Genomic DNA, 12,622 nt, shown 5'->3' with positions numbered 1-12,622 from the left:
GCATGTATTAACAGAATTAGGAATCTTGGTCTCATTTTCAAAAGAAAGACACAAAAAAAGTAATAGCAAAGAACACAAAGACTTAAGATCCTGGAAAGACAAGAACCAAGAAAAATATAAGGGAAAGGAAAAAGGAATTGGATAGTCAAAGATAAATGATTCTTGAGAGTCTGGAATAAATTCAAGTCAGAAGAGATCATATTAACTTGATTTCAAAGTCAAACTGATTTTGACGTTTCTGGACCAACATTTTGATCAGAAGAAAGCTGGATGGTGAAGTACACTTCCTTGATATCCCTGACAAGTGAGGCTCTAGGATGCACTGAAGCAAAAAGATACAAAGTTTCGTGATTCCAAGTCACATGTAGGACATCAGCAGTTTGAAACACTTAGCTACACACCACAAAACTGCAGCATCAGCTGCAGAAACGAAACTGCTTATCCCGCTGCAATTTCAATGACACCATGTAAGCTGGGAAATGCTACTATAATCTTTACGTCTCTTCGTTTTCCTTCAATATCTTTCTAATGTTTCTCTTTACAGCTCTGCTATGGCAAATATCACAGAAAAATTTGTGTCAAGACCTTGAGTGCAAACGGTATCTCCAAGGGGTGTGGCTGCCTGTGCCCAGGGCAGAGTGCTGTGGGAACAGCCGTGCACAAAAGCAGCAAAAAATCAGGAATTCCCCCCTTTCCCCTGGGAGCTAGCTGTGCTCAAGATCTGGTCCTCACCTTCCAGAGCAACCCACACCAGCTGCACCCTGACACTCTGTTTAAGTGTTTGCTACCACATCTGCCTCTGTAAAAAGACAGTGGACATCCTAGCAGAAAACACAAAACCATACAGCTGGGTAAATTAGAGCCTTCAAACTCTATGGCAAGGTAATTTAAAATCTATGGCAAGGGAACATCCCACTCCAAGACAACAGCAAGAAGACTCCATATTTAATTTTCACTACTTTGAACCACACATTTGCATGTGATGTCATCCTGGGAACTATATTAAGAAATTCCCTTTAATCTTTATCTATTGCTGAATCTGAAGAGTAATCTTCAAGATTATCTACAACAAAAGTTAAATACATTTGCCTTTAATTAAAAATGCTTACTCCTTTATACACCAACATTTTTAAGCCTGGTTAAGAAGTTGTTTTCCTTACCTTGCTTTTTGACATAGAATATGCCACATCCTCTTTACTTTGTGATGCTTCATCCTTCCCTTTGTCAAAACCTTAAAGAAAAAAAACAGCATTATGCAAATAATTTAAATTCATTAACAATTTACATGAGCTAGCCTTTGAAATAAACTTACCTATGTGTTTAGCATTAAAAAGTACAAGTAAATTGGATTTCCAAATAACATATACATACCAATCTGTCTCATCAGTTGAAAACACTAGCTACTACAATATACACTAATTTAATACCCACTAAGAGGCAAGAACAGTCCACTGGTATTTGGAAAATGCCACACCTGATCCAATCACCTGATGAATTGTAAATACAATGTGCCAACTTTTGTCCTTTTATTTTCTCATTCTCCCCTACCTGCATACATGCAGGCACAGAGAAGAGTACTAAATAAAGCCTTTTTTTATTTGTTCATTTCTGTAGCTAGGTAATTGTTAAATACCAGCTACATGAAAGCAAATCTGATGAAAAATCACCAGTCAGAATTTTTTTGCAAGAAAATGGAAAAAGTTCCTTACATTAGCCTTGAATTTATACTTCCGACTTGACACTGAAGAAGCATAACTACAAGGCTTTATATTAAAACAGTTATCAAAATCCCATGTTTTTCTTCTGTGACAAACCCCACACCTCCCCAGTAAAGCAAAGTAAGTCTGTGTATGTGTGACAATGGAAAACAGGGACACAACTGGTATGGGTGCTGACACACAGCTGCTATGTGCCACAGAACATAGACTGAAAACCTGGCACCCTCTCGCAAAAAATCGCCTACTCTGCTTACAAGACACAACATCTCACTCGCTGATCCATTTTATTTGAATAGGGTGGTGGCAGCATACAGCTTTTGTAAACAGGAATAACAAAAATTGCACAATGCATTTATCTGTGTAAGTCAGCATGCCATCGTTTACTCGCCCTTCAGAGAGAAGGCAGATTAAACCATGCAGTCATACATGGATATCCGAACAGCCCAGGCAGCTGAGAAGCCTGGTCTCAGAAGCTGGGGGTGTCTGAGAGCTGTGCCCACGAGAGGGCATTGCACCAGCAAGGACACCTGGCACCCACGGCCACCGCCCCGGACACGGCACCAGCCGGGCACGCTGCACCCACCGACACCACCAGAGCTTCAGAGCGTCCCTCCGGGCATGGTCCCGACTTTGGAACACAAGTCGGTATTCTGATCCCCGAAATGAGAAGACTTACCAGGGCAGCTCCTTGATTTCACATTCTTCAGGGGAATGTGTGTATGTGCGGGGAAACTATGAGCTTTGGAAGAATTTCTAACTTTCGGTAGCAGTGCTGTTGGGTAGTTTGTCCATTGTAGGAATTTTTTTTTTTTCTAATTATTATCTTCCCCCTTCCACAACTTATGATACATAGAAACTTTAAGACCGAACTGATTCATTTGTCACAATTACACATCTTGGGAAGATTCATGGAGTTAAAGAGGCATTAGGTTGATCTCCAGGTTACACGAGAAATCTTGAGATTCCTCTTGGTTTTGATCTGGTAATCAGTTTTTTCCGTTTTTTTTCTCCCTTTGTATTTATTATTTTTGTGCAGATATTATTTTTCAAGATCAGATTTTAAAAAATTATATACTGCAGTACAATATCTCATTCTATGTTCACATAAATAAAAGGAAGTCCTACATGCCTTTACAAACAACTTTTACACATCTTCATAGAAGCCCCACCTGGGCACAGTTCACTAAATCCTTAATTTTGAAATTCTTCCAACACACACCTGCAACAGGTTTGTTCAGCTAATGAAAACCTGTAACACAGAAGACCATTTAACAACAGGGAAGAAGTACCTTGACAGGCAGATGTGTAGTACAAAGGAATCCATAAAAAATCCAGACACCAGAAGCCACATTTCCTGGATAATACCAAATGCAAAAGCACATTTGCTATAGCATTAGTTATCAGGCATGAAACAAAACAAAGGCTGTTTAAAGCCTCAGAGGCTACACTTGCCTTAGCTCACTGAGAAGTCACTGGATTCGATGCCAGCCTTAGGCAGTCAAACACACCCCAGGACCATAACAGACCTCATCCAGCACCACCCAAAGAAATTCCTCAAAAGGCATCAAGTCCCATTGAAAATGCAATGCAGGCATTTTCTAACGACTTTGCCATTTTTATTTATTTAATGGCACATACAGAAGGCTTAGTGAGGGAAATCAGCAAGGAAGTGCTAAGTCAGGATTGTTCTTACGGAAAGAAGCTATTATTCAAAGCTTGCTTTCTAAAGCACAACAATTTTAAGAACTTTACATGCCCTTATCTAACAGACATACATTTTTTATTTTCACAAACAAGCTTTGCATCAGTATCACCAAGACGAAATGACCAGAAAGAACTATTCTGTCACAGAGAACTGGACATGAAGACCAAAGTTCAGTGGCATTTCCATGAATTTCATCTCCTTGCTTTCAGTGTCTCGAGCTGGAGAGGTGTGCGTGCCAGGTGATTCATGAGCATACCACCACACCAACTGCTCCCTCCCTCCCCCACATGCACAGAAAAGGGCTCTCTCAGGGCTTCATCAGCAAAGCCAAGTCAGGGTGCTGCACCTGCTGGAACACCTTGCACTGCCCCATCTCGGTCTGTGAGGAAACCCAGTTTTTCAGCTTTGCATCCCCCACCATCCTACTTGTAACCTCCCTCTCTGTAGAGGGATAAGCTCACAATACAGACAGCTGTCTGGAGCAGAGATTGCCAGGGCACAAAAGGATAGAAGCAGGGGGTAATATAAAGAAAGTGTTTCTAGTTTTTCAGTGTTTATCAGCAGTGGTTTGGGACTTAATATTTTAGCTTACTTGTTCTTTCCCATCTTGTAACTCAATTAGCAGCTCTTTAACGAAATAACCTGAGCTCACATTTTACAATGTGGAAATTCAGGTGTTGAACAGTCCCTTTCTGTAATTTCCTCTCTATTGCATCCTTTGAATTTATGTATCATTTTCTACCTGCAATCCTGAAAGCAACCTTTAACGTTAGCAGTGCCACTGCTGTACTCTCTAAAGCAGTTTTGAGCATCAGCAATTGTGTTCAAAGCAACACCACATCTTAACAGACTTTCTCCCAGTGTGACCTTCCTTATCTTAACAGCACAGGTCCCATGGGCTCTGAAAGGTGATCCCAATGCCAGTGCAGTCAGCCACAGTTCATGGTATGACCTTAGAAGCCACGGGAAACTGTCCATTAGTGCGCTCCTACTGTGAGCACTCCCTCAGCATGTTCTTCCAAAACTTGCAGGTGAAAATCTACATTAAACTCATTAGGAGCTTTCAGACAGATATAAGAGCCTGACAGAGGAACTAGAACCACTGTATACAAGAGGCCGATGAAACAAAGTCAAACAGTGCTGCTTTAGAGATTGAGACAGATTATGTAGACAATCCAAAAAAAAAAACCAAACAAAAACCTCTTCAAAACACTGTTGACAAAAAACAAGGCTATGTACACTCCAAGATTAGAGACTATTTAGGATAAAGACTGTGGCAGGGTACAGTTTCAAACAAAACTGTCAAGGTAATAGATTTCAATTTTCAAGCATAACATGTATTTTTTAAAGTTGCACCCACAATCTGTCCCTTCAATCAGTTTTGAAGGAAGGGAAAAAACAAAACCTACCACATAACTCTTTCATCTCAAATACTGGCTTTGTGCCTCTCAATAAATGCCATTTGCAATTACGATACATGAGAAAAATACATCAGAAAATAAACATGGTTACATTTTAATGTCAGATCTATTTTATCCATAAAAGAAATAATTACTATCCACTGGAGGCTCTTTTTGAAACATACAGAAAAAACCAGCAAAAAAGCAATGCAATGCAGGAAAAGATCACAAACAGCAATCCAAGCAACAATATTACTGACTTCCAAGTGAAAAGAAAGGAACAGCCTGATTTGATTACTGGTGTGCATGTGCAGTTTTGAGGAACAAATAATTGAGCTGGAAAATGTTTCTGGAAGAAGTATGAGCTGTACTTAGTGGGAGTTGTCAATACTGGTGCTATACAATAAACACATTGGGAAAAAAATCTTTTAAAAGAATTGAACACAGGGAACAGTAGTCTTTTTAACTGACTGGCTTTCAAAAGCTTCTTGACAACCAGATTTAAGACTACAATTTCATATTAACTAATTCAGATTCCTCCATGGACTTTAAAAGTGAAGTAATCAAAAAAGTAAGCAACTCCTTTTATGTGTTTTCTCACAGTCGTGTTTTCTTTTGCAAGCACATATAAAATAAAAAAACCTAACCAAAGACTGTCATCACTGTAACTACATATGAGTATCTTTTAGACAATTACTCTTTACTTAAGCCAATCTGAAAGAGTACATAAAGAATGTTTATTAAGCATGTTAGGAATGTTTAAATTCTTCAGATATAATGGAAGACTTCAAAAGAGAAAGCATTTTTTAATTCTATGTACACTATTGAATTTTTTCATTAAAAACCTCTTTCCATTTATTCTGCATTTTAAGTAGTCATTTATTGTCTGCTTATGAACAGTGATCAGCTTTAATTGCAGAATTCTATATAAAAAGGAAGCAAATACAAAATGAAACCCTTTTGTTTTCACTAATTACCAGACTACACATTTATTTTAAAGGTAGGAAGCATCTGTCTAGTTGCCAACCCCATGCTTTCAAGCTTTGAGATCTTTTATTCTGTAAGCAGCTTGAATAAAACTCAGTGTTAGATTCTTGGTAGAAGGCTAATCATTTCCCGAGCAGAGTAAAAGGAAACATTCCAGGATAAAACAAGTTTACTAAGAGACAGTGTCTGCAGAGACCCCCTAATCGCCAGTCTGCAACTTCCCCCATGCTCTGCACCCAACTCTGCTCCAGGGCTTCAGAACCAGGGCTTACAAATGCAGTGAGCCATGCTCCAGGAGACATGCAATAGAAAGTGAAAACTATTTTATTCCCCCCTTTCCTTCCCCCTGCAGCATCCTGGCCCTGTGGTGTGGGGTACGACTACACAATAAAGTGCATCTGTGCACACACACAAGACCAATCACATACCCAGAGCAATCCTGGAAAGAATGCACAATTTGTACTATGTCCCCTTTCAGGAATGGGTGACCTTGTAACACATTTTCAAGCACTAAGGCTTTCTGAAATAAACTGCTGAAATTCAGGTACCTGCATCAGAAGAGCACATTAGGAACAATGAAACTCTACCAATCCATTTCAATATTCCAGTACTGATTTTCAGGAAACAACGTATCTGAGCAAAAGGAGATTGAAATCCAAATCTTGCACTACAGAGTTTAGCAAGGCTATGTTTTAGCCCTCATTTTCTGTCTTGTCATTTTATGTCAAACCCTTGATGACCAGCCTGCAGATTTTCCAGTAGTTACAGCTAAATGAAAACCTTCTGCTGTACCTTACAATTTTAAAGCAGATCCATTATGTGTGTGTGTGGTGGAGGAGGGGGGGCAGTGGAAAGTACAAGAAAGGAAGGCATTTATAAACCACATCACAGAACCTCAGTCCTAAAAGCCCAAACAACCAAATCAAACATTCCAGTCAGTCTCAAATCCACCAATGCATTTTAAAGTGAGATTTGTGGCAGTGTAAAAGCTAACTTACTCGTTTGCCTGTCTGCAAATCTTGCCACTACAAAGAGCTGTTATCTAAATGCATACAAGCAGTACTCTTTCCGATTTCTACCAACATCTCAGTACATTATTTTCATTCAAGCTTAAAACTTTGAGGTGAAAATTTTATTCGCTTCTGTTCATTTTAAGGAATGCAAGACTGAAACAAACCTGGTAAAGCAGGAGAGAGCTCGTTATATCCGCCAAATGAAGCATTCCGGACAAGCCTTCGGCCATCAGCTCGTGGAGAAAACACAGAAGAAATCCCAGCGCATGAAGAAAACCTACGTCGCACTGGACCTTCTTCCTTCATGAGTTAAGGTGTTTGTGTAAGGATTATGTTCTCTGGGAAAGCTGGCTAGCATAAGCTGCTTGGAACAAGAGTGTTGCGGTAGCAGCCTTTTACCTCACATTCTGATGAGTAAGATACAAAAGAGGAAAAAAAAGAAACAAACGAAGGGCGCACATGAAACATGCAGTGAAGAGACAGAGGCTGCCAAATCAGCAGCAAGCCAAGCAATACTTCTCTCATCAAAGCCCTTAGGATGCTTAAAGTGCAATGGCTTTGCTTCAGCTCCTTTTTTCTGGGAAACACACCACATCTCATTTTTTACCTCTCAGTTTTGAAGCACACAAAAATGGTACTTATCTTTTAAGGACTCCTTAAATCAAGTTCCTGTTAGTCTTTCAAGTCCCAAATTTATATCGCACAACAGACAACTCATGAGCTATGTGGCTTCCCTGTTTGATACTGTGGTACACTACGGGAATCTGAAAAGGGAGCCAATCATTTGCATTATGCAGCCAAGTCAAACTTTCCTGTTCAGGCACTTACCTAACTAGCTTTTGTCAACTGACTGCCATGGCCTCTACAACTTCACTTCTTATTTTTATTTAAAAGGTGAGGCAATTGCTTTTTCTTCTCAAAACTCTCCCATATTTATATATACAAACCAGCCTGACTCCTGGAAGAGCTGCCCTAAATAATCTCCACAAAAAGGCTTTTTATTATTAATGCCCCAAATATTTTATTCAAGGAATAAAACACTTTAATGGACCAACTTAAATTTTAAACATAAAAAAGATTCCAGTAAATTGTGCTTCAAGACTAGAAATCCGCTGATCCAAACTCCTCCTGCTGGCAGCTACCAGAATAAAGTCAAATAATCTCTCCCTAACCTCCTTTATCCACTGCTGGTTACATCAGCAGCCTCTTTGCCACAATGACTAGCATGCACAGCCACCCTCTTCCATATGTGGAACTTCCTTCCCATTTGGTGTTTCTCTGTGGGTCCCATTTTCCCCACATCTTATGATTGATGAAACAGGTTTTGAAACCTTCTCTGCTAAAAAAACAGGACACCAAGAACTGGCTTGAAAATAAGAACTAGAGTTCTACCTGACTCCATACTAGAGGTCTCCTTCTCTTACAAAGTGAAACACATGCCATAAATTAAATCAATAGTAGCATCAATGTGGTTAATCCTCAAATAATATTATTTACTCCATCCCCTTATACAAAGAAGTGTAGTTAACTTCCCAGTATATGACAAGGTAAAAAGATGTACCAGATAAAAACAAATATGAGGCATGGATAGCCATCAATAGAAACCATTATATGCTGCATGAAAAACACTTAAGCACAGGGAGTAGGAAAAACTGGATGAGCATCATGTATTCAGGCCTGTCTCCATTTACCCAGCCCTGTGTCTCACACTTCTTTCAGCTGAAGCAGTCCTTGTCCAAATGTCCCAGAAGGAACAGAAAGAGCAGCTAAAAAACTAAAGGAGTGGAATGGGGGGGCAGTGAGGAGGAAATTAAAGGAGGGAGAACACTACCTTTTTTTCTGTTTGATTTTGGTTTTGTTTTAATAAACACAGCTCCATATCACCTCTCCAAACCTGTCTTAACTACAAAACAGAGCAAATACCTTGGTCCAAAGCTATTCAGAATATGCATTTTCTTTTTTTTTTATTCTAACTAAAATCAAGAGAAAGCTGCAGTAGAACTCCCCTTACACACAGAAGGAACTGTATCCTCTCATTACAGACCTACCTTGCCCAGTTAATGAATGGGGCTGTTATCTCCTCTTTCAGAGTCAGGGCTGTGACCCTGCCCAGAGCTCTGCTGACACTGGTATCTGGCCGTTTCCATGTCTTGTACAGGAATGGCTGGGTCACACAGACTAATGGGAGGGGCGGCTCCTCCATCAGACACCTGCACATCCCTTGGTCTGCATCTGCCTCCATGCCTGACCATGCCCGCCAGCCCAGCAGCTCGTTTCACAACTGAGTCTTCTCTGCCACCTTATGTTCACATTACTAAAAAAAAAAGTGCCTACACTTCCAGGGGTTTCAGGAAACAACATAATCCTGAAGGCCTTTCCCTGACTCCTCTTCATGCCCTCGCAGGTCCCTTGACACTGCTCATGTAGCCAAACTGTAAACAGGAACAGATTAAAATACCTCTTTCTCCTTCCTATGCCCTTTTCTCCATTTAGAACTGAAAGCGAACTCTCTGGATAGATAAAATTAAGAATTTCAATATGGATAACGTTACGTTTCCCCTCTCTGAGGCTCTCTCCAGTCAAGGAAGCTGTTATCCAGGTATTCTAAGCACCTTCTGCTTTAACTCAACAGCAACCCAGGAGAGGCAGGCTCTGAGCCTTTTACCAAAATATGACTCTGTCTCACCACCACAACAGAGGAGGAAAAGAAAAAACCTAATTTAAGCTTCCTCCTTCATCTGCTCACTCCCTACCCCTCAAAGACTAAAAAACACCATAAATCCTTTTTCTTCTTCTCTTTTTTCTGAAAATAAATTCAGACAGAAAAGGTCCATGTACTGATGAAATCAGACATCGTGATCTTAGACTAATGTCCCAGGCAGCCTTCTAGACTTTTGATACTAGCTTCCAGGGCTTTAATAATTGACATACTTAGAAAGTGCACTCTCATACACAGCTTAGAAATTTACACTGTTTCAGATACTCACAAATAGAACTACAGCCAAGTCCAACTCCGTAAGTGAGACATGGCAGAAAAGCCTGCATAAACAGGAAAGTATCTGCACTTTAGCCCAAAGGCATCAGGGGCATGACACAGTGTATCTGCGCATGAATATGTGAGTATTTTCATAAAAAAATTTATGAAAAGTCATGATAGGAGGCAGTAGACTAAGTATGCCACTGAAAGAGAAAAAAAGTTTCCTGGTTTCTCTGTTTTATAAAATACCTTTATCAGTAGGAAGACAAAAATCCCTACACAACTGAAATACTTAGTTCATGTATCTCAGGGCAGGAGGTTAAGAGGGAACAAAGGGGAAGAATTCATTCTCAATCTGTTGAGCATCTCTTTAGAGGAGAAAAAACTTATTTAATGTATACATTTTTCTAAAGGCCAGAACGTATTTCTCACATATTCTTCCCAGATATTAAATCTGGGCTTCTTCAGTAGTAAATACTAGCTGAAAACTAATCATAATCCCATGCTTAAGACATTCTTCCAGGATATTGACTGGAGCAAAATGTAAATCTCAGTGTACAAAACAAAGTCAAATAGAAGATACCTAGAGTTCTAACCATTTGTGAACACTTTTGACAAAGTCTGGTTTTAGCTTTAAAACATTTCACCAGTGGAAAAATATCTACATCTAAAAAAACCACAAAACAGAGGTCTTAACAAAAAAAGACCTCTCTAAATTGTACAGGTATTAATTCCATGAAATTGAACTCAAATCAAATCTGGACGACCCAAATGAGGAACTGTAACTATAATAATCCTTTTTATAGAGATTTTAGAAGTTTAGAATAACAAACACATTCTACAAACTGATACTGATGCAGTAATACAACCAAAGAGTATGTCTAGTGATGCAAATTTTAAAAAAATAACCCTTTTCTCCTTAAAGGTACCCAAGGAAAAGCCAAAATATTCTTAAAACCAAATTCTGTGAAAGCTAGAGAGAAAAGAAGGAGGAAGGACAGGTTGGTGTAGTAGAGGAAGACAGAGGCTTTTTAGACTTGCCCTGCAATTTTGACAGTAATTTGCCCTGACATTTCAACATCGCTACCTTTTCCAGTAGAATTCTCCCCCAGTCCATGAAAATGTCATAAATAATTCTCTACATGCAGTACAAACACGCTCTTTGCAGCATGCAGAAAACAAAAAAGGAAAGCAGCTAGACTATCATACCTAAAAAGGTTTTATCCAACACCTGATTTTCATATGTGGAGTTGAAGTAAAAGTGGTTTTCTCCTATTTAATAAGAAGGGTATTAAAGATATACTTGCCTTCAGCACTGATATTTGATTCAGAAAAAAATTATACCTAAACCATGAGGCTACAAGTTGGAGAGTAGTTTAGAGAGGCAAATTTCTTTCACCAAGTATTCTTCTGTTCTCTGGTATTTCCAGCTCCAGTGAAGTTTAGCTGAGGAGTAATTCCAGAGGCAAGCCTGAGAGTGGTGATGAATGACCACCAAGGCTCCCCATGCACTGCTGGCAACTGTACTTGGCTGCACCTCCTCACTTGCTAACAGCCTGCTCAGCTCCTCCCACACGGAGTAAATAGCCTTGCTCACTGCTCAGGTTTCAACATTGTCATCTCAGCCCTTATGAAATTCTCAAGGTCACAGCTCCGGTTCAAGTAGGCCTGTCCTGCAGAGACTGTCATGGAGAAAGAGGACTTGCTTGAGATGTTTCACAGCAATCAGTCCTGCTGTGCCTTTTAAACCCAGTACCACGCTTTCATAAAGCTATAACCCACACAGAAAGGAGTATATGCAATTTACCCAAGCCACAAATACTGGGTGGAGTAGCATTTCAGAAATGGCAAGTTTTAATAAACACACAATGACTTGCAGAGAGGAATGTGCCAGAGTATGCATTACAGTAAGAAAGCAGGAGGTCAGGATAATGTATTCAGGAAACTAATCACACACAGCAGAACTTAAAACATTTTACAAGAAACTCAGTCTTACAACACAGACTAAGATCAGATTATTTAAGGCTCAAAGCTCCTTCCTCCTACTGTGACCAGAGCCTCACTCATATCCCATTCAAGACAAGCATCACTAAAGCTACTCCAAGTAAGTTACACAGTTTTGTGGAACTGGGGCTTCACCTCCACACTCCATCAAAAAACTAAAAAGTGACCCCCTGTGTTCTTGGGCTCAGGTCCCTGCAGCAGGACAACCAACACTAATTCAATACCACCTAAAGAACAACCAGTGCCCACAGCTCCTGCACACTGTTGATTACAGAATACTTCCTCATCATCAAAAGCAAAGCAAGACAAACTAAAACACCTCCTAATAAAATAGCAAGAAAGACCAAGAGTCTCCAAGCATGAGGGCTTGCAAGGTTTTAGAAAGAATTCTTATGCAGAAGGAGAAAGCGAAAGTGTTAACATTTTTCTAAGACGTTAAATGCATTTACTCTGCAGAGAAGGTGCCTTACTTCAGAAGTAACACTTACTGTTAATATGGAAGTATTTAAAAAAAGCTTTTTGGAGAGCCTCAAGTAGGCCTTTCTTCTTTAGCAGGGAGACAATGAAACAGACTTATGGGAAGATGAAGCGAAGTAACAAAGTGTGATACGCTTAGTAATAAATTGTTCTTACTGTGTCAAGATAATAAATTATTTCGCCTTTCTTCAGCTTCTCTATTCAAAGAAAAGATAGAGGGAAACAGGAGACGGCATGAAGTTACTTCCATAACTCAGTCTGTCTAGATATAGAGAGTAAACTCATAGAAAATGTGAAAAGAAAAACAGAAATCACTATTAAAGATTAAATATAACCCAACT

At 39.6% G+C, this 12,622-nt stretch overlaps 1 protein-coding gene across 8 annotated transcripts in view; it reads right to left on the bottom strand.

Moving 5' to 3' along the window:
• Window positions 1-12,622, bottom strand: part of OSBPL8 (oxysterol binding protein like 8) — a 73,930-nt gene that overhangs the window by 29,364 nt on the left and 31,944 nt on the right. For 7 of the 8 annotated variants that reach the window (XM_042017705.1, XM_042017704.1, XM_042017709.1 and 4 more), the window contains one exon: window positions 1,161-1,231. In XM_042017705.1, coding sequence (XP_041873639.1) covers window positions 1,161-1,231 — 71 coding nt within the window. Of the gene's footprint in view, window positions 1-1,160; window positions 1,232-6,987; window positions 7,231-12,622 lie in introns of all 8 variants that reach the window. The other variant, XM_042017706.1, reaches the window with a different exon arrangement.

Source organism: Corvus kubaryi, unplaced genomic scaffold (genome assembly GCF_017639235.1).
Source record: "Corvus kubaryi isolate FWS band 111438036 unplaced genomic scaffold, C.kubaryi_AGA036_p1.0 137, whole genome shotgun sequence".
In the NCBI taxonomy this organism is placed as follows: Eukaryota; Metazoa; Chordata; class Aves; order Passeriformes; family Corvidae; genus Corvus; species Corvus kubaryi.
This window is presented reverse-complemented; position numbering and strand designations above follow the sequence as displayed.